General features: G+C 40.5%; 1 protein-coding gene across 1 annotated transcript in view; it reads right to left on the reverse strand.

Moving 5' to 3' along the window:
- The window catches only part of ARHGAP42 (Rho GTPase activating protein 42), a 337,489-nt gene that overhangs the window by 13,311 nt on the left and 308,901 nt on the right, over positions 1-15,277 (reverse strand). The window contains exons 13-21 of the mRNA XM_068988830.1: positions 14,874-14,936; positions 13,630-13,704; positions 12,850-12,934; positions 12,220-12,278; positions 9,638-9,743; positions 4,550-4,709; positions 3,215-3,359; positions 1,597-1,977; positions 1,060-1,216 (exon numbers count right to left, since the gene is read on the reverse strand). Coding sequence (XP_068844931.1) covers positions 1,060-1,216; positions 1,597-1,977; positions 3,215-3,359; positions 4,550-4,709; positions 9,638-9,743; positions 12,220-12,278; positions 12,850-12,934; positions 13,630-13,704; positions 14,874-14,936 — 1,231 coding nt within the window. The remainder of the gene's footprint in view (positions 1-1,059; positions 1,217-1,596; positions 1,978-3,214; positions 3,360-4,549; positions 4,710-9,637; positions 9,744-12,219; positions 12,279-12,849; positions 12,935-13,629; positions 13,705-14,873; positions 14,937-15,277) is intronic.

Genomic DNA, 15,277 nt, shown 5'->3' on the forward strand with positions numbered 1-15,277 from the left:
AATAGACAAACTTACACAAAATCTGGCTAATATTGTGGGAGCTGGATTTCTGATCACGAGAAAGAACATATGTGAAACTCACTCTGAAACCAAAGGGTCTTGTTAATGGGATGAATGAATGAATGTAAGATGTTGTTCTTATGGAAACAGGCTTAGTGAAATGTCTTACTGGACTTTCAGTGAATAATTAAAAGGTCAGCAACACCGCCACAGTACAACTGGGCATGGCATAAGAGCAACAGCACAGACTCAGTTGGAGAACCCCAGGTTAGAATGCTGGCTCTGCCACTTACTAGCTGAGTGAGGGTGGACTGGCTCCCTGACTTCCCAGGATGAGTTCTCCTCATCTTTAAAACAACGTTCTTACTGCCTCCTACAGGAGGACACTGTGGTCCTTAAAATAAGTAACATGTACAAGGATGCTCAGTAATAGCTCTCGCAGCATCCGGAACAGCTCAGCCAAAGTCAGAAACGTAAGATGGAAAGGAGGAAGAATGTCCCTCTTTGGATTCTGCTTCCAAATTTACCCTGCTTTCTCCCATCTGTGCCCTAACTGCTCTTGTCTACACACCCCACCCTCCCAGCCTTTACATTTCAGGGTTGTATCCTGCTCTTAGAAGCACGCTCTCTTGCTTTTCCTGCTCCCTGTTCTCCAGGAGTTGTTTAAATCAGTGAGTACTCAGGTTGGGGAGACAAATGGAGAGGAGAGGAGACCACCCCGGCTAGAAAACAGCCGTATTTCTAACAAAGAGGTAGGATTGAGGATATGGGCAGTCCAATAGTGGACTGGTGGGTATTTAGTTTCCAGACTCCAAACCACTATATTATACACCAGCTTTCACGTCCTTAAAGAAAGCCTACTTCCAAGGAAAGCTCCTCAAGTGTGTACTAATGTTCACACCACTTGCAGAAGAGGACAGGGTCCTGCAGAAGTTGGTGGTACCCACTCTAAGGATGAGCGTTCAGCTGTGGGAACCTCGAGGGTTCTTTTGCACACGCTCAAGCCCTGTGTACCCAGGGGAGACACAGAAAACGCCAAACAAACACCCTGTCACTTACACAGAGCCGGGGCGCTGGTAGCCATTGCTGGAGGTTGTGTCCAGCCTTAACCTCCTGCACATTTTTGGAGGCAGATCTGGGTTTGGCGCAGCTTTGGGTGTCTCTTTGGAACCTATGGAAGTTAAGCTTTGAATGGATCCACTGTAGCTCTTGTTTCCTGAAAAGAAAGCCCAAGAAAACAGGCGAGGTGCTATTAGACAAAATAATAGCAATAGCACAGTCCACAGGCATAACAAAAGGAAGCCGTTGTCTCTGTGTCCAAATGAGAAGGCACAGAATGTTCTCCGAGCCTAGCAGCCCGTCACTCAGGGGAGATCACAATCGGAAGTAATTGCAAATACATCACTGCTCAGAGAGGGAGAGGTCCAGGAAAAATGTCACAGCACAAAGGAGGTTTAAAGCTCCCAGCTCAGGGACAAAGCGGAGAAGCACCGTTTGTGCCCTCGCTGTTCACGCCTCCCTCCTGAGTCATCAAGCTCCACAAGCCGCCAGGCAACCCAGAGACATGATATTAGCCGAGGCTCCATCCTGGCTTACCTTCGGCTGCAGAGACGGATCTGAGGGAGGAAGCCGAGGCTCTTTTCAGTCCCGAGAGCCCATAGGGCCCCTTCTTGGCCAGGTCAATGGGTGGGGACGCGTCCCCGGGACTGGTGACGGAGGTGACGCTCTGGCAGTCTGATTCCGCGTCCGTTTTGGTTGCATCTTCTCGAGAACTTGACTCGGGACTCGTGGTCCAGAGACCGAGACTCTTCTGTCCGTTGCTGGGCGATGGGGACGCAATCCAAGGGATCCCGGTGGACTTCTCCCTGGGCTGGCAGGAGGCAGGCTTCGTGGTGCTATTCTGCTCGGAGGAGTGAGAGGAGAGGGACTCGATGCTCCCCATGGGCGTGCTGTCAGGGCTGCTGCTGTAGGAATCGCCTGGGCGGGCCAGGCAGAGACGGGAGAGTCAAGCACGGGGCCCTTCTGATCTCGGCCTCCCAAATGCTCTGCAGCCACTTGACCCCACTGCAGTGCCAGACCTGGCTTAGAGAACTGTCCTCAGTTGTGCAGAAAAGCTTTAAAAAATTCATCTGAACTACACTATTCAAGGAAGGCTGTCTACGTGTCCCTATGAAATCATGTTGCTTCTTGAAGCATCAACGGGGCTGACTTGAAATCAGACAAAATGTGCTTCTGAAACAGGACTCACCAGTAGGAGAAGCAAGATGCCTTGATGATATAATAAGAAATCAATGGAAAGGGGGAATACTAAGACATATTTCTGCCTTCTACTTTTCTGGTCCTAGGTGATTTCGAGTTACCATGTATCTGAGTCCTCCTGGTAGTAAAGGTGCTATTAAATGTCAGCAGCTCCAATTTTTATTTTTATCAATTTTTTTTTTTTTTTTTTTTACAATTTTTAAAAGGAAAGCTTGTGGAAGAAAATAGGAAAGGATTTCTTTCCTTTCCCTGCTAAGAATATACCAACATAAGAAAACTTGCTGTTTAACTGGGTGTATTTTTTAATGTTTCTGAAAGTTAAGGTATAAGAAAAAAACATGAGAGAAGCAGTAAGGGAGTATTCAAATACTGTATCTAAACAGCAATTGTGGGGAAAACTGAGGGCGGATAGAAAGGGCTGGGTGTACAAAATACAACAAAAATGGTCAAAGCTGAACTCATGCTTTGAGCTGAAGCTGCCACCCACATTATGGTGGGGTTTGGCTCAGAATAATAAGTTAGGGATAATGTGAGGTGTACAATCTTTTTATTTCCTTTCTCTCTCTTTCAGACACTTTGATACCCGAGAGATGATGCTTTAAGAACATAATGTGAAGGAAAGAAAGAAAGAAAATGACTGCCTGGGCCAGGCTCCCCAGCTTTCTTCCTGACCACTTGACAATAGGACAAAAGCTGCTACAAAGTAGCACCTGATGTACTTAATCACAGCTACAGGAAAGGGCACTGAGCAAAAACGATTTTTTCCCCCTTTGCAGCAGGAATAAATTGGCTTGTCCAAGATCTATCCTGACCGAGAACATTTAAATGTGGTGGAGGGGGCTGGTGTTGGGAGACAGCCTCAGTAAGGGCATTTCCTCTTTCTACCTAATTGCCCATAAGGTGGGATAGAGCTGAATTAACGAAGACGGTATCTCCCTGAGGGTGGGACACTTACTGTCGGGTTCTGCCAAACATGGAGTATACCTCCCTCTGGGCTTCCGGGAGCCTGAGGAAAGGCAGATTGCACGCGTCCTCCGGGATCCGGATCGAGACTGAGGCTGAGGAAGAGGGATGCTGGGGTCTGGGGCAGTGTGAAAAATCTACGTGGAAGGAAAATGGACCGAGGTCAACAGAAGGGTGACACTGATATTTTCATCATAAAATAAGCTTTGAGTGTTATTAAATGATCTTAGAACTCTATGCTCCTGAATCAGCTGCCTGGCAAGAAATAAACCTTCTAGAGCAATTACAACTTTCTTTTCCATTTACACTGAATAATGTTTCTCCTCTGGATTTTTTATTCTTCCCTATTCTCCAGCAGTGAAATTCAGATTTTCCAATATTTTTAAGAAATGTGTCAAATAGCAACGAATGTCTATGTCAAGACACGCTGATTCTTTTCAGTGTTACAGTCACTCTTCCCCTTTATCCTGAACATAACCTGAGGGGAAGAGGACCCTGCTGTTATCATTCCCCAGCTAGCAGGCCCTTGCTTCTCAGAAGGTGTTGGCATGCTACTGGCCCTGAGCTGCAAAGAATGTGATGAGCTGCAGGAAGGCGTCTGAGCACAGCTACAAGATGCAGCTGTGGACTTCCAGGGTTGTGAAAGCACTTCCAGTCTGAGTGAGGCTCCAAGACTATCCTACAGGCACTAGAAAGCAACTGGGAAGGAAAGAGACACCCCCATCCTCTCACAAGGACAGTGTCAGACACAAATAAATCACAATGTTTAGACCTTCGATGGCTGAGTTCGCTTAACAATCAGAGCATTTTGGTCTTCCCATTTTCTCACTTTCATAATTATTCTAAGATCTCACTCCTAAAGAAAACGTGCTTAGTGACTGGATATAAAGAGGATTTCAAGATTGTTCTCTGATTTTTATCTAAAATATTAGTTCTACTGTATAATGGGAATCTAATTCAAAAGAGATAAAAAAGTTACAATATGGTAACTTAACAATATGGTTAAGTTACAATCACTTAACCATAAAGTAATTGTATTTTCTGAATACTGAGTAAAAACCGAATTATGTACATACTAAAGAAGAAAATCTCGACAAGCAAATCATGTAGAAAGAAGGGAAACCATCTACCTAGAGGATTTTGAGAAGTATTTAAAAACTGAATAAGAAAAAGAAAAGTCTGCATAAATAATTTATACAAAATTTATAAGACTGATACCATATAGGAATCTGACAGCACAATGAGATCATAGATGATACAAGTGCAAAATTCTTTCTTAGAAACAAGATAACAAAATGTTATGCTTCCACGCAAAAATTCAGCCTACCTTTTCATAGTGCTCTATCAGAATTTCGACCACAATGTTCTGAAACTTAATATTCATCATGGCAGCCACAGTTTCTTCCTGTGCTCTCATTAGAGTTGGACCAAATATAACACCAAGGTTTGAGACTGTCATGAGATTTTGTTGACTATGTAGGGACACTCTGCAAATAAAAGCAACAAAAATATTTTAAGTTATATGTTTAATAATTATGGAATGTTCTAGTCTATCAAATAATAGTAAGATGTAAATATGATACATTTTATATATGTATGATACATATTTAAATATGATATATAAGATGTAAATATGCCACTACAAACTAAATTTCTCAGTCAGGTTCAGCCACTACAGCTGGCATTAGGGGAGTATAGTCTAAATAGATGTAAAAAGTTAATAAACATTAGCACAATAAAACATAATTACTAAGGTTAATCTCTTAAAGGAAAAAAAAGTCTTGTTTTCTTAAATCAAGTGTAATTGCCCTCGGGAAACTACCAACTGTTTGGCAAACCCTATGGTAGTATACTCTTTTAGAACAAATGGGTAAGAGTAGACTGGTTGCAATTATATTTGGACTTTGATGCTGGGAGGGATTGGGGGCAGGAGGAGAAGGGGACGACAGAGGATGAGATGGCTGGATGGCATCACAGACTCGATGGACATGAGTCTGAGTGAACTCCGGGAGTTGGTGATGGACAGGGAGGCCTGGTGTGCTGGGATTCATGCGGTCGCAAAGAGTCGGACATGACTGAGCGACTGAAATGAACTGAAACACTTTATTAGAAACTACTGCAAAACATTTTCAGATAACACTCTGCTTAATTTTCCAAAAAGTCAGTTTTTCCTACTGTACAGATTTTAAAACAAGAAGCTCCTAAAGTAAGCATGATGTACCTGCTGCTGCTGCTGCTAAGTCGCTTCAGTCGTGTCCGACTCTGTGCGACCCCAGAGATGGCAGCCCATGAGGCTCCCTCGTCCCTGGGATTCTCCAGGCAAGAACACTGGAGTGGGTTGCCATTTCCTTCTCCAATGCATGAAAGTTAAAGTGAAAGTGAAGTTGCTCAGTCGTGTCCAGCTCTTAGCGACTCCATGGACTGATGTACCTGAGGTTATAGCAAATTAAGGACACAGTTTTGTTTCAAGTTAGAGCTCCTGACTACAAGTCAAGAGTCTCCCTGAGCTCCCCGTGTCAGATGACTGATCAGGGCATGTTCCCATCCTGTCTTCCATCTCTCCATCAACCCATCCATCCATCCATCTCCTTCTTCCCCGAGGGCCTCCCAAGTGCTGAGCACTGTGTTAGGCAAACAGCAAGACAAGGAGATCTGGAAGCATTAGTACTGGCTTGAAAATAAAGTCTCTGACATTACTGACCTTAGCAAAGTAACCCCAGTGAACTCTCAAAAACAACTTTGACTAGTTAACTAATTTAATTTGGAGACTGGATGCATTCTTAGAGGTAACCTCATTTTATTTAACCAATCTTCTAGGGTAACCACTGCCTTTTCTGTCTTACTCCCAGCGGGGCAGTAAGGATGAAAAATTCTAATTAGGAGCACAACATAAGATAATGTTTATACATGACTGAGTATGCATACTAACTCCATTCTAGAAGCAAAAGTAAACTTTTATGAGGAATCTAGGATTCTGGATTATCCACCCAACATGTGATGTAGGGCAGGAAGAGCCAACTGTCCCGTTGACTGAATTTACCCCTTGTGCCCAAGACAGCCTTAGCTAAGATTCTTGGTTAGCGTAAGGATTTCATTCTGTTTCCTTTTTATGCAACCAAATATTATAATTAATTAGAGAGTCTAATAGGTCATCTGTAAAGGCAGTGAGCCTGTCTGGATTTAAAGCCTGGGTCCTTCCAATGTGGAAGCTGGGTGCAACCAGCCTTGTTATTTAATCTCTTTCAAGGCTTCAGTTCCCTCATTTGTAAAGTATAAGAATAATAACCCTGATAGCATTGTTTAGAAAATTAAATGAGTTAAATAAAATATGATCTTAAAATAATATTCTTCCTTGTAATTAAATTGGCTCCGGGTATTCTTGCTAAAAAGTAAGAGTGCCTGGTAGTATAAGTAACCTAGAAGAAGATTAATAAGGGAATAAATTTGGAAATCATAAAAAAACTGCTCTAGTTTGAAAATGAAGTTGATAACCACATTCTTTGGAAGATGAAATAATTTGATCACCATATTCCTCTTCACTGAATTTCCCTTCTGCTGGGCTAGTCAGCTGATATAGATCCTTATCATCCCACGTTTCAGCCAGTTCTGCACTCCACCTCCTCCACTTGTATATGAAGCACATTCTGAACTGCACTTTTAAAAATGTAAAGTTTAAGTCATAGAGGAGACTACATAAGGCCTTGTCTTAAAGACAATGCATTCTCAGAAAGAAGTCAATGATTTATACCATGTTTCAGAGCTAGTTACTGGGGATTTGTAATCAGTCATTGGTCCTTTAGGCCAGTGAGCAATCTAGGCCATTGATTTTAAATTCCCCTAAGTCAATAAGGTGGCCAGGGACCAAGATTGTTATCAGTTGCTACTAGTTTACTTAAGTAAACTACTAATGACTGCCTGGATGAAGTATAAGTTGCAATCATGATTGCTGGGAGAAATATCAACAATCTCAGATATGCAGATGACATCACTCTAACAGCAGAAAGTAAAGACGAACTAAAGGGCCTCTTAATGAGGGTGAAAGAGGAAAGTGAAAAAGCTGGCTTGAAACAATATTCAAAAAACTAACATCATGGCATCTGGTCCCATCACTTAATGGCAAATAGAAGGGGAAAAAGTGGAAGGGATGACAGATTTTCTTTTCCTGGGCTCCAAAATCACTGTGGACGGTGACTGCAGCTGTGAAATTAAAGGACACTTGCTCCTTGGAAGGCAAGTTATGACAAACCTAAACAGCATATTAAAAAGCAGAGATACTACTTTGCCCACAAAGGTCCATATAGTCAAAGCTATGGTTTTTCCAGTAGTCATGTATAGATGTGAGTTGGATCATAAAGAAGGCTGAGCACTGAAGAATTTATGCTTTCAAACCGTGCTGTTGGAAAAGACTCTTGACAGTCCCTTGGACTGCAAGGAGATCAAACTAGTCAATCCTAAAGGAAATCAACCCTGAATATTCATTGGAAGGACTGATGCTGAAGCTGAAGCTCCAATACTTTGGCCACCTGATGTGAAGAGCCAACTCTCTGGAAAAGACCCTGATCATGGGAAAGATTAAAGGCAAAAGGAGAAGGAGGCAGCAGAGGATGAGATGGCTGGATACCATCACTGACTCAATGGACAAGAATTTGAGCAAACTCTGGGAGATAGTGGAACACAGAGCAAAGAGTTAGATCTGACTTAGCGAATGAACCACAAGAATTAAGTAAGTCATTGGTGATGTGAGCACACATTCTACTGCTGCTGCTCAGTCAGAGGAGATTGACATTTTTAGGTTCAGCTAGTAACAGTGGTGAAGGTTGGGCAGAAGAATTTTCAGTACTCTTTAGTGGCTACATGTACTCTATTTCCTGTATTACAGTCACAAATAAAGGTGAATCTTGTGTTCATCTAACACTCTGGATAATTAAGGAAAAATATTTTATGTGATACTCATGAAGCTCTTAAAGTATATTTTAAAAGGCTTTGCTAAAAAACTCGCTTGAATGTAGCAAGAGAATGCCCACTAAATGTTGTATGGTTAAGTTTCAAGAAAAGGACACACAACTCAAAAACATAATTCAAGACTATGTAATTCAGACCTAGGATAGTGAGTCCCTGTTCATTAGCTAAATGCCAACAAGGGCAATCGTTAACAATGAACTTGAAATGAAATCATTCCTAGCGGATTTCCTTCTTATTTCAAGGAGGGCCAACTCATATTATCTTAAATCCTGCAAGTTAAGATGAGACTGATGAATATAGAGCACACTTTCAAATGCGCATGGCTCAAATTAGCATAAATTGGGTTACTACTTATAGCAAACAAGGAAGGATTAATCATTTGACTGTGAATGCAGTACTCATTAAGACAAAAACTGTTCCAATTTGTAAATGAGACTATAAAGGAATTCTTAAGTAAGTTTAAAACCTGAATTTGGACTTTTGTTTCCAGCAGCATGGTAGCTGAACTGAAATCTCTGAATTAAGTGTGTGTGTGTGTGTGTGTGTGTGTGTGTGAATCAAGATAGTTCTGTTATGGCTAATATTACATGTCAAATCTACTAGGCTGCAGTACCCCAATATTTGGTCAAACATCTAGAATTCTAGATGTTTCTGTGAAGGCATTTTTAGATGACATTAACATTTAAATCAGTAGGCTTTGAGTAAAGCAGACTACCATCCATTATCTGGGTGGGTCTCATCTAAACATTAGTTTAGGGTCTTAAGAGAAAAAGACTGAGGTCCCTGAGGAAGAAGGTATTCTGCCTCCAGACTGCCTGGATTTGGACCACAACATCAACTTCTCTGGGTCTCCAGCCTGCCTTGAAATCAGTCTCCACAACTGTGCAGCCAGTTCCTTGCAACCAATCAGTCTCTCTTACATATATATGTATGTATACATAGACACACATACAACAACCTATTAGTTCTGTTCTCTGAAGAAACTTGATTAATACAATATTTATCAAAACTTTTATATACATATGAGTCAAAAAGATCTTCAGAAACCAACAGACACTTGGAATCTGGGGAAGGAAGCTAATATTCCAGTGGCATGTTGACCTGGTAGAACTTGGTGACCCTAGTAAAACAGAGACCTGGTCTTCAAACTTCAGGCTTACGATGCATCTAAAAGAACTGGGAAAGAACTATATACTCCTTCATATATTTTTAAGTTGACATTCCATCATAAGTATAACAGTTGCAGGGGTATAATTATTTGCATGTCATAAACACACATTTACATACACACATAGATTACATCCTAACAAACTGCCACATCATTTTTCAAGCAATTAAATGGACTCTGATTACAGTAGCAAAGTTACAGCTCTATCACCCCCTTTAAAAGACATGAATATACTCAAGTTTAACAGATGAACAAGTAAGTGAGCAATCTAAGTCAGAGAATTACTTGACCAGGTGCTTTATCAAGATGTCCAGCATCTCTCTGTTTTTCTCGGGCAGCTTGTGCACCAGTGCATGTACAGCCTCCACCCGGTAGTTTTGGTCATCAGACTCTGTAACAAAAAAAAAGGTTGCGAACATTCAAATTCTAATCATATAAACATTAATAATTTAAACATCATAACCACTTCCATCCATCATGCCTTGTAAACACTGCTTCACATGGTAAGTATTATCACTATTATTTCCTAAGGCTTAGAGTCACTGGGTAACTTGTCCGTGATCTGCAATCACTAAGGAGAGAAGAACTCAGTTCTATCTAATCCAGACCTATGCTCTTAGCCTCTGAACTGTATATTTCTATACAATCATAACTCATTTCCTTCTGTGGTTTTGTTACAAAAGGAGAGAATAAAGCTTTTAGTAATATGAGTGATGGCAGCAGTTGTTACAACTGGTCTAATGTGCCAGACACCACAATACACTTTGTCACATTGAAATCTCTGAGTGACTCTATCAGACCAGAGGAAGGAGGCATTCTTTTCTAAATTGTATAGATTAAAAGATGGCAGAGAGTCATTTTTCTCAGGTGTCAGGATAATTGCACAACCAAAGGCCTAGTAGATTTTAAGTCCATGCTGACCATGGTACACCTGAAAAAAAAAAAAAAATCATCTCAAGCAGATTCAGTCTGCAAGGAAAAAGCCAAGAGGCTGACAAGTTGGCTAGAGAAACTTGTAATGCTTCAGAAAAAGGAATCTATTTAACAGTCTCTTACTACAGTAAACAAATTCTAGAGTGACTGCCCATCCTGCCAAGCCCTTTCTCCAGAAAGTGCCCACTGCACAGGGTTTATAAATGGGACCTTCATCTCTTCTGGGCACAGCTATCTGCACACGAGGTGAGGAAAGGGCCTGGTTTTCGTCAGTCTAAACATGAAGTCTCTCCCAGGAGTTGGAATGGAGACACCAAAACTCTGATCTGTCTGCTGGATTCATGTAAAGGCAGATCATGTAAAACAAGGCAGACAGTCACCAAATGTGCTCCCAAGTGAAGAAAAATCTGTCTGCAAATGACGTAGATATGCAGCAGAGAACAAAAATGAGAGACATCTGAAAAGAGCTGGGAGGGTGGATGAGAAACATCTATTCCAAACTTTGTGGTTCCTGGGTGCAGACCACGGTAGGCAGGACCCATTTTCTGCCAAGGAGTTCTGACAGATTCCCCTTAGACTCTGAGTAACTTGCCCTTTCTTCCATGCTGGAAGAAATTTCTCTTGCTGGAAGCCAAATGATACCTATTTCTATTGACCCAGACAGAAGATGGATTCTTATACATGAGATGCACTTTAATTATCATGTGAGTGAATAATATGATCACTATTTGCCACAAAGTGAAGGAAAAAAATCTTGTGACCAAATGTTTTTATCAAAACAACCAGCTCATTGAGCCATTCTAGCTAACTGGATCAAACACATTTGTTATGAGACGAATTTCTTGTAACAAAGTGTTCTAAGTTAAGAGTCAAAACACCTGGCTTGTAGTCTTGATATTGCTATGAATTTACTAGTGTCCTTGGACAAAGTCATTTGCCCCCTCTGGGTCGTGATTTCCTCATTAATAAAATGAGGTTGGATTATATACTTTCTAAGGTCTCATTGTTCTTACAAGGATGGATTTCTATAAAGAGGAAGTAGAGTGCAGAGCCTTCAGGAGAAAGCTAAATGGTATAGATGTTCAGGAGATCATGTGGTCAGTCATGCATGCAGGGCTGCACATCAAGGCCATTCAGCTTTAGCTGAGCAGCTGAACTGAACTGAACTGCTCAGGTTACGTGACTGTCACTGGCCCCCTCTCCTGCTCCCCACAATTTTGAATTAAACCTGTTTATTCATATAACACCAAGGCAGTCACAGATCTAAAGAAAAATATAGATAGCTGATGAGTTTGTGAGTGTGTGTGTGCTCAGTCATGTCTAACTCTTTGCGACCCCATGGACTGTAGCCCGCCAGGCTCCTTTGTCCATGGAATTTTCCAGGTAAGAAAATTCCCTACTCTAAGGGATCTTCTGCACCCAGGGATTCAACTTGCATCACCTGCACTGGCAGTCAGACTCTTTACCACTGCAGCATCTGATCGTCACCAATAAATATAATAAGAGAGAAAAGGTGTTGTTGCCTGCCAAAAATAGCTGACTCTTTCTCCAGATTTAGGAACAAAGCATGTGAGCACAGTGGAGGTGGGAGCATAACTGATTAACTCTTTGTGGTCTTGTTTATTTAACCATGAAGTCACTCTTGTAAGAAACTGACATTCATTAATCAAGGAAAATGTAATTTGAGTAATTAATTCCTCACAGCTCTTTCTAATCACACCACATATGCCACCCCAAAGAGTCTTACTAAGTAACAAAGTATTTTAGTTCGTTCTGTGACTTCTCATAACCATCTTGTAAACTATTAAGTTATAAGAATGACAATTTCTTAAGCCATAGGCAGGAAAATGTTAACTAGCAGGTTTAAATTTACAACCTCTGATAACAGCATAAAACCACATCAATTACAATGCATTCAATGGAAATGTACTTACTAACAGCAACAATAAAATCTTTGTGTAATTTGTAAGTCATCAGTGGTTCTGCAAGGCACCTGCAAGAGAGAATGAAGCAGATTTTAGAAGAGCAGTTACCTTCTGATTTCCCCTGAACTTTCAGTGCTTCTGTGAGAAATGGGTGACTAAATGTACGATAAAGTCCTACCAGGGAGTCGACAAGTAGCTCTAAAATGCAGACCTCAAAAGATACCAATGTCCTGAGCACCTCTTCCTGTCACTGTATTAAAATGGGAGAGGCTGGGGGAATTATTTTTTAATACTTTGTGAGAACTACTAGACTACAGGAACAAAATCGCTCTCAGATATGGGGGCAATAGTTTCTTTTTTTTTATATGAAGACCTGAATCTGAATCTAATATGAAATAGAAATTATTATTTAGCACTCATAAACTATCACAGCCTTTTAAGTTTACTGTTTGAAACAAGCACATATAAATCCCAGAACACTGAACGTAACTGTGACCACTCTGTGCTAATCCACCTCAAGTGAATGAGCTGTGCTAAGGAGGGAAGAGGACCCCATGGGGCTCCCTGCGGTCCACGGTGCTGGCCCACAGGGGTGACCGAGAGACCACAGCAGAGCGGCAGCAGGCAGGCCCACCTCACCTGAGGTAGTTTTTCAGTCCACTTGTTATTGTCTTATTATCCCACAGTTCAATATCAATGTCCATGTCAGGGGGGGATTTGGGAGCTGAAAATAATTAAAGTAAGATGTTTAAACTGTGCAATTCAAAATATCATGAGCACTATTAAGAAGATGGATGCAGACAAAAGTAGATCAAAGAGAGAGGCATGTATTTCTTAGAAGGCCAGTGGAGTTAACTTTCGGACTGTTGTTTGCCTGAGTTGGTGAAAAGCTCATTCTGACAATGAACCTCAAAGATTTCTTATGGAATGTAGTTTCTTAAATCAGATGTTTGCTAATTGCTAACATCACAGCACACTTACCAAGTGCTGGGCGTGCTTCTCAGTGCTTTATATGGGTTAACATATCAGATTCTTACAATTCAATGAGCCTCCTCCTATAAATGAGGAGGTGAAGGCACAGAGGGGTTAAGCAAATTACCCAAGGCCACAGAACTTTAAACTGGCTGAATCAAGAGTCCAGTTCAGGCCATCTGAATCCCAGCACCCATAAATCTTACTGTACCTCTAGCTAATCAAAGAATACTTGAGGAAAAATTCAACATTATAAAAAGGGCCCCTTTACAAATTCTGATTGGTCATCTATAATAATGGACATTAAAAATGAATGCAAATATTAATTTTAGATATTACTTGAAAATACTCAAAGACAAGCAATAATCTATATTTCAAAAAAAACCTACGGTTTGAATTATCTATAATAATGTAAAAGTTAAGTAATGGGCTTCAGCCAAAACTTACAAAATGTGGTATTCATGAGTTTCTGCACTTTGGAATTCACTCCTCCTATTCGGTAGAGACCTAAAATGGTGATGCCTAATGAGAAGGAAAAAAAATCAAAAGAAAACGGCATAAGTCACAAGTTCCAAGTACAGAATGTTAAAAACTCAGATATATGCCTACATAAAATCTGGAAGGTATGCATACAATTTTACAGTCTAACTTTAGCAAACCTACCCTGAAAATATTCATCAGACATATATTTCTTGGAGCAGACAATGAACAGTGATATGAAAGTCTATGAAGAACTTCAAAATGGCAAAGTACAGCTGTCTATACACCACTACCTGAATATAAAAAACCATCCAAGATGAGAAAGAATGATCAGTATTTCTCATATTATGTTTCCTCAATCATGGAGTCCTGTGTTGAACGGATGTTGAACAGTTGGATGGAATCGCAAACTTCACTTTAAAGGTGAGGATGGGATTGACATATACACACTTCTATGTAAAAAAGAGATAACTAATAAGGACTTACTATATAGCATAGGGAATTCTACTAAATAGTCCATAATTGTCCATTTGGGTTAAGTATCTAAAATGTAGTAGATATATGCATGTGTAAAACTGATTCACTCTGCTATACACCTAAAATTTGCAACATTGTAAATCAACTATACCCCAATAAAAATTAAACAGAAATAATGGTGAGAAGACAGATTCAGAGATTTTAAGGAAATGACCTGACTTCTCAAAACTTAAACGGCAGCACCAAACTTTGAATCTAAGTTTAAAGAATTCCAAAGCCCGATAGGAGGTTTTGCTTTGGGCAAGTTTTCCTGGAAGTAAAAGGCAACTAGAGTGGACTTCAGGACAGAGGTGATGACTAGAATGAAGACAGGTGCTGAATTTGTGATGGTGACGAAAATCACTCTGAGATATAATGCAGGGAAGGAGGAGAGCTGAATTCAAACTCCTCGGGAGTCTTACTTCCTACAGCTTAGAAATAAATAATAATATCAGTCCATCAAAGTAAAGCGAGGCTACATCATGAAACTTCATGAAGAAGAAGTATGTTTGTAGTATGACTTTGGCAAACTGAAGTTCAAAGTACAGCTATTTACATGTTTGTGTAATTTATAAATCACATGTTTCTTAAAATTAAGCTCCTACTGATAACAAAGTACATCCTGATTTCTGAGCAGTTCCTATGTACGAAGGGACCACACAACAGTAACGGTGTACCCATCAGGCAGCACTGACCTCGCGTTTCCACAGCTTGGATGCATTTTCTCACAAAGTTGAAGCCTGCTTCATTTAAGTACACTGAAAATAAAAGAAAACCATATTAAGTGTTTATGATGAACTAACATTACTGCTTCAGTCTGCTCTCCTGTTTCAGGGCTTGATGGCACATAGGTTGTTACTGAATTTATCAAATATTTTGGTTAGCATCTGATTTTTTATTTGGGGGTAGAAGTGAAAGAGGGAGGTTCATATTCGCGAATGTTTTTATGTCAACTTGGTTCATTAGAAACACAGATCTTTCACAGAAAGTAATATGTAAAATTGAGCCCATCCGTTTCCCCTAAAATGAGCATTATCCTTTACTATATACTTTTCTGGATGATAGTGGCAAATACAATAAAAATAAACTTTTACTGTGT

This window comes from Capricornis sumatraensis, chromosome 16, assembly GCF_032405125.1.
Source record: "Capricornis sumatraensis isolate serow.1 chromosome 16, serow.2, whole genome shotgun sequence".
Classification (NCBI taxonomy): Eukaryota; Metazoa; Chordata; class Mammalia; order Artiodactyla; family Bovidae; genus Capricornis; species Capricornis sumatraensis.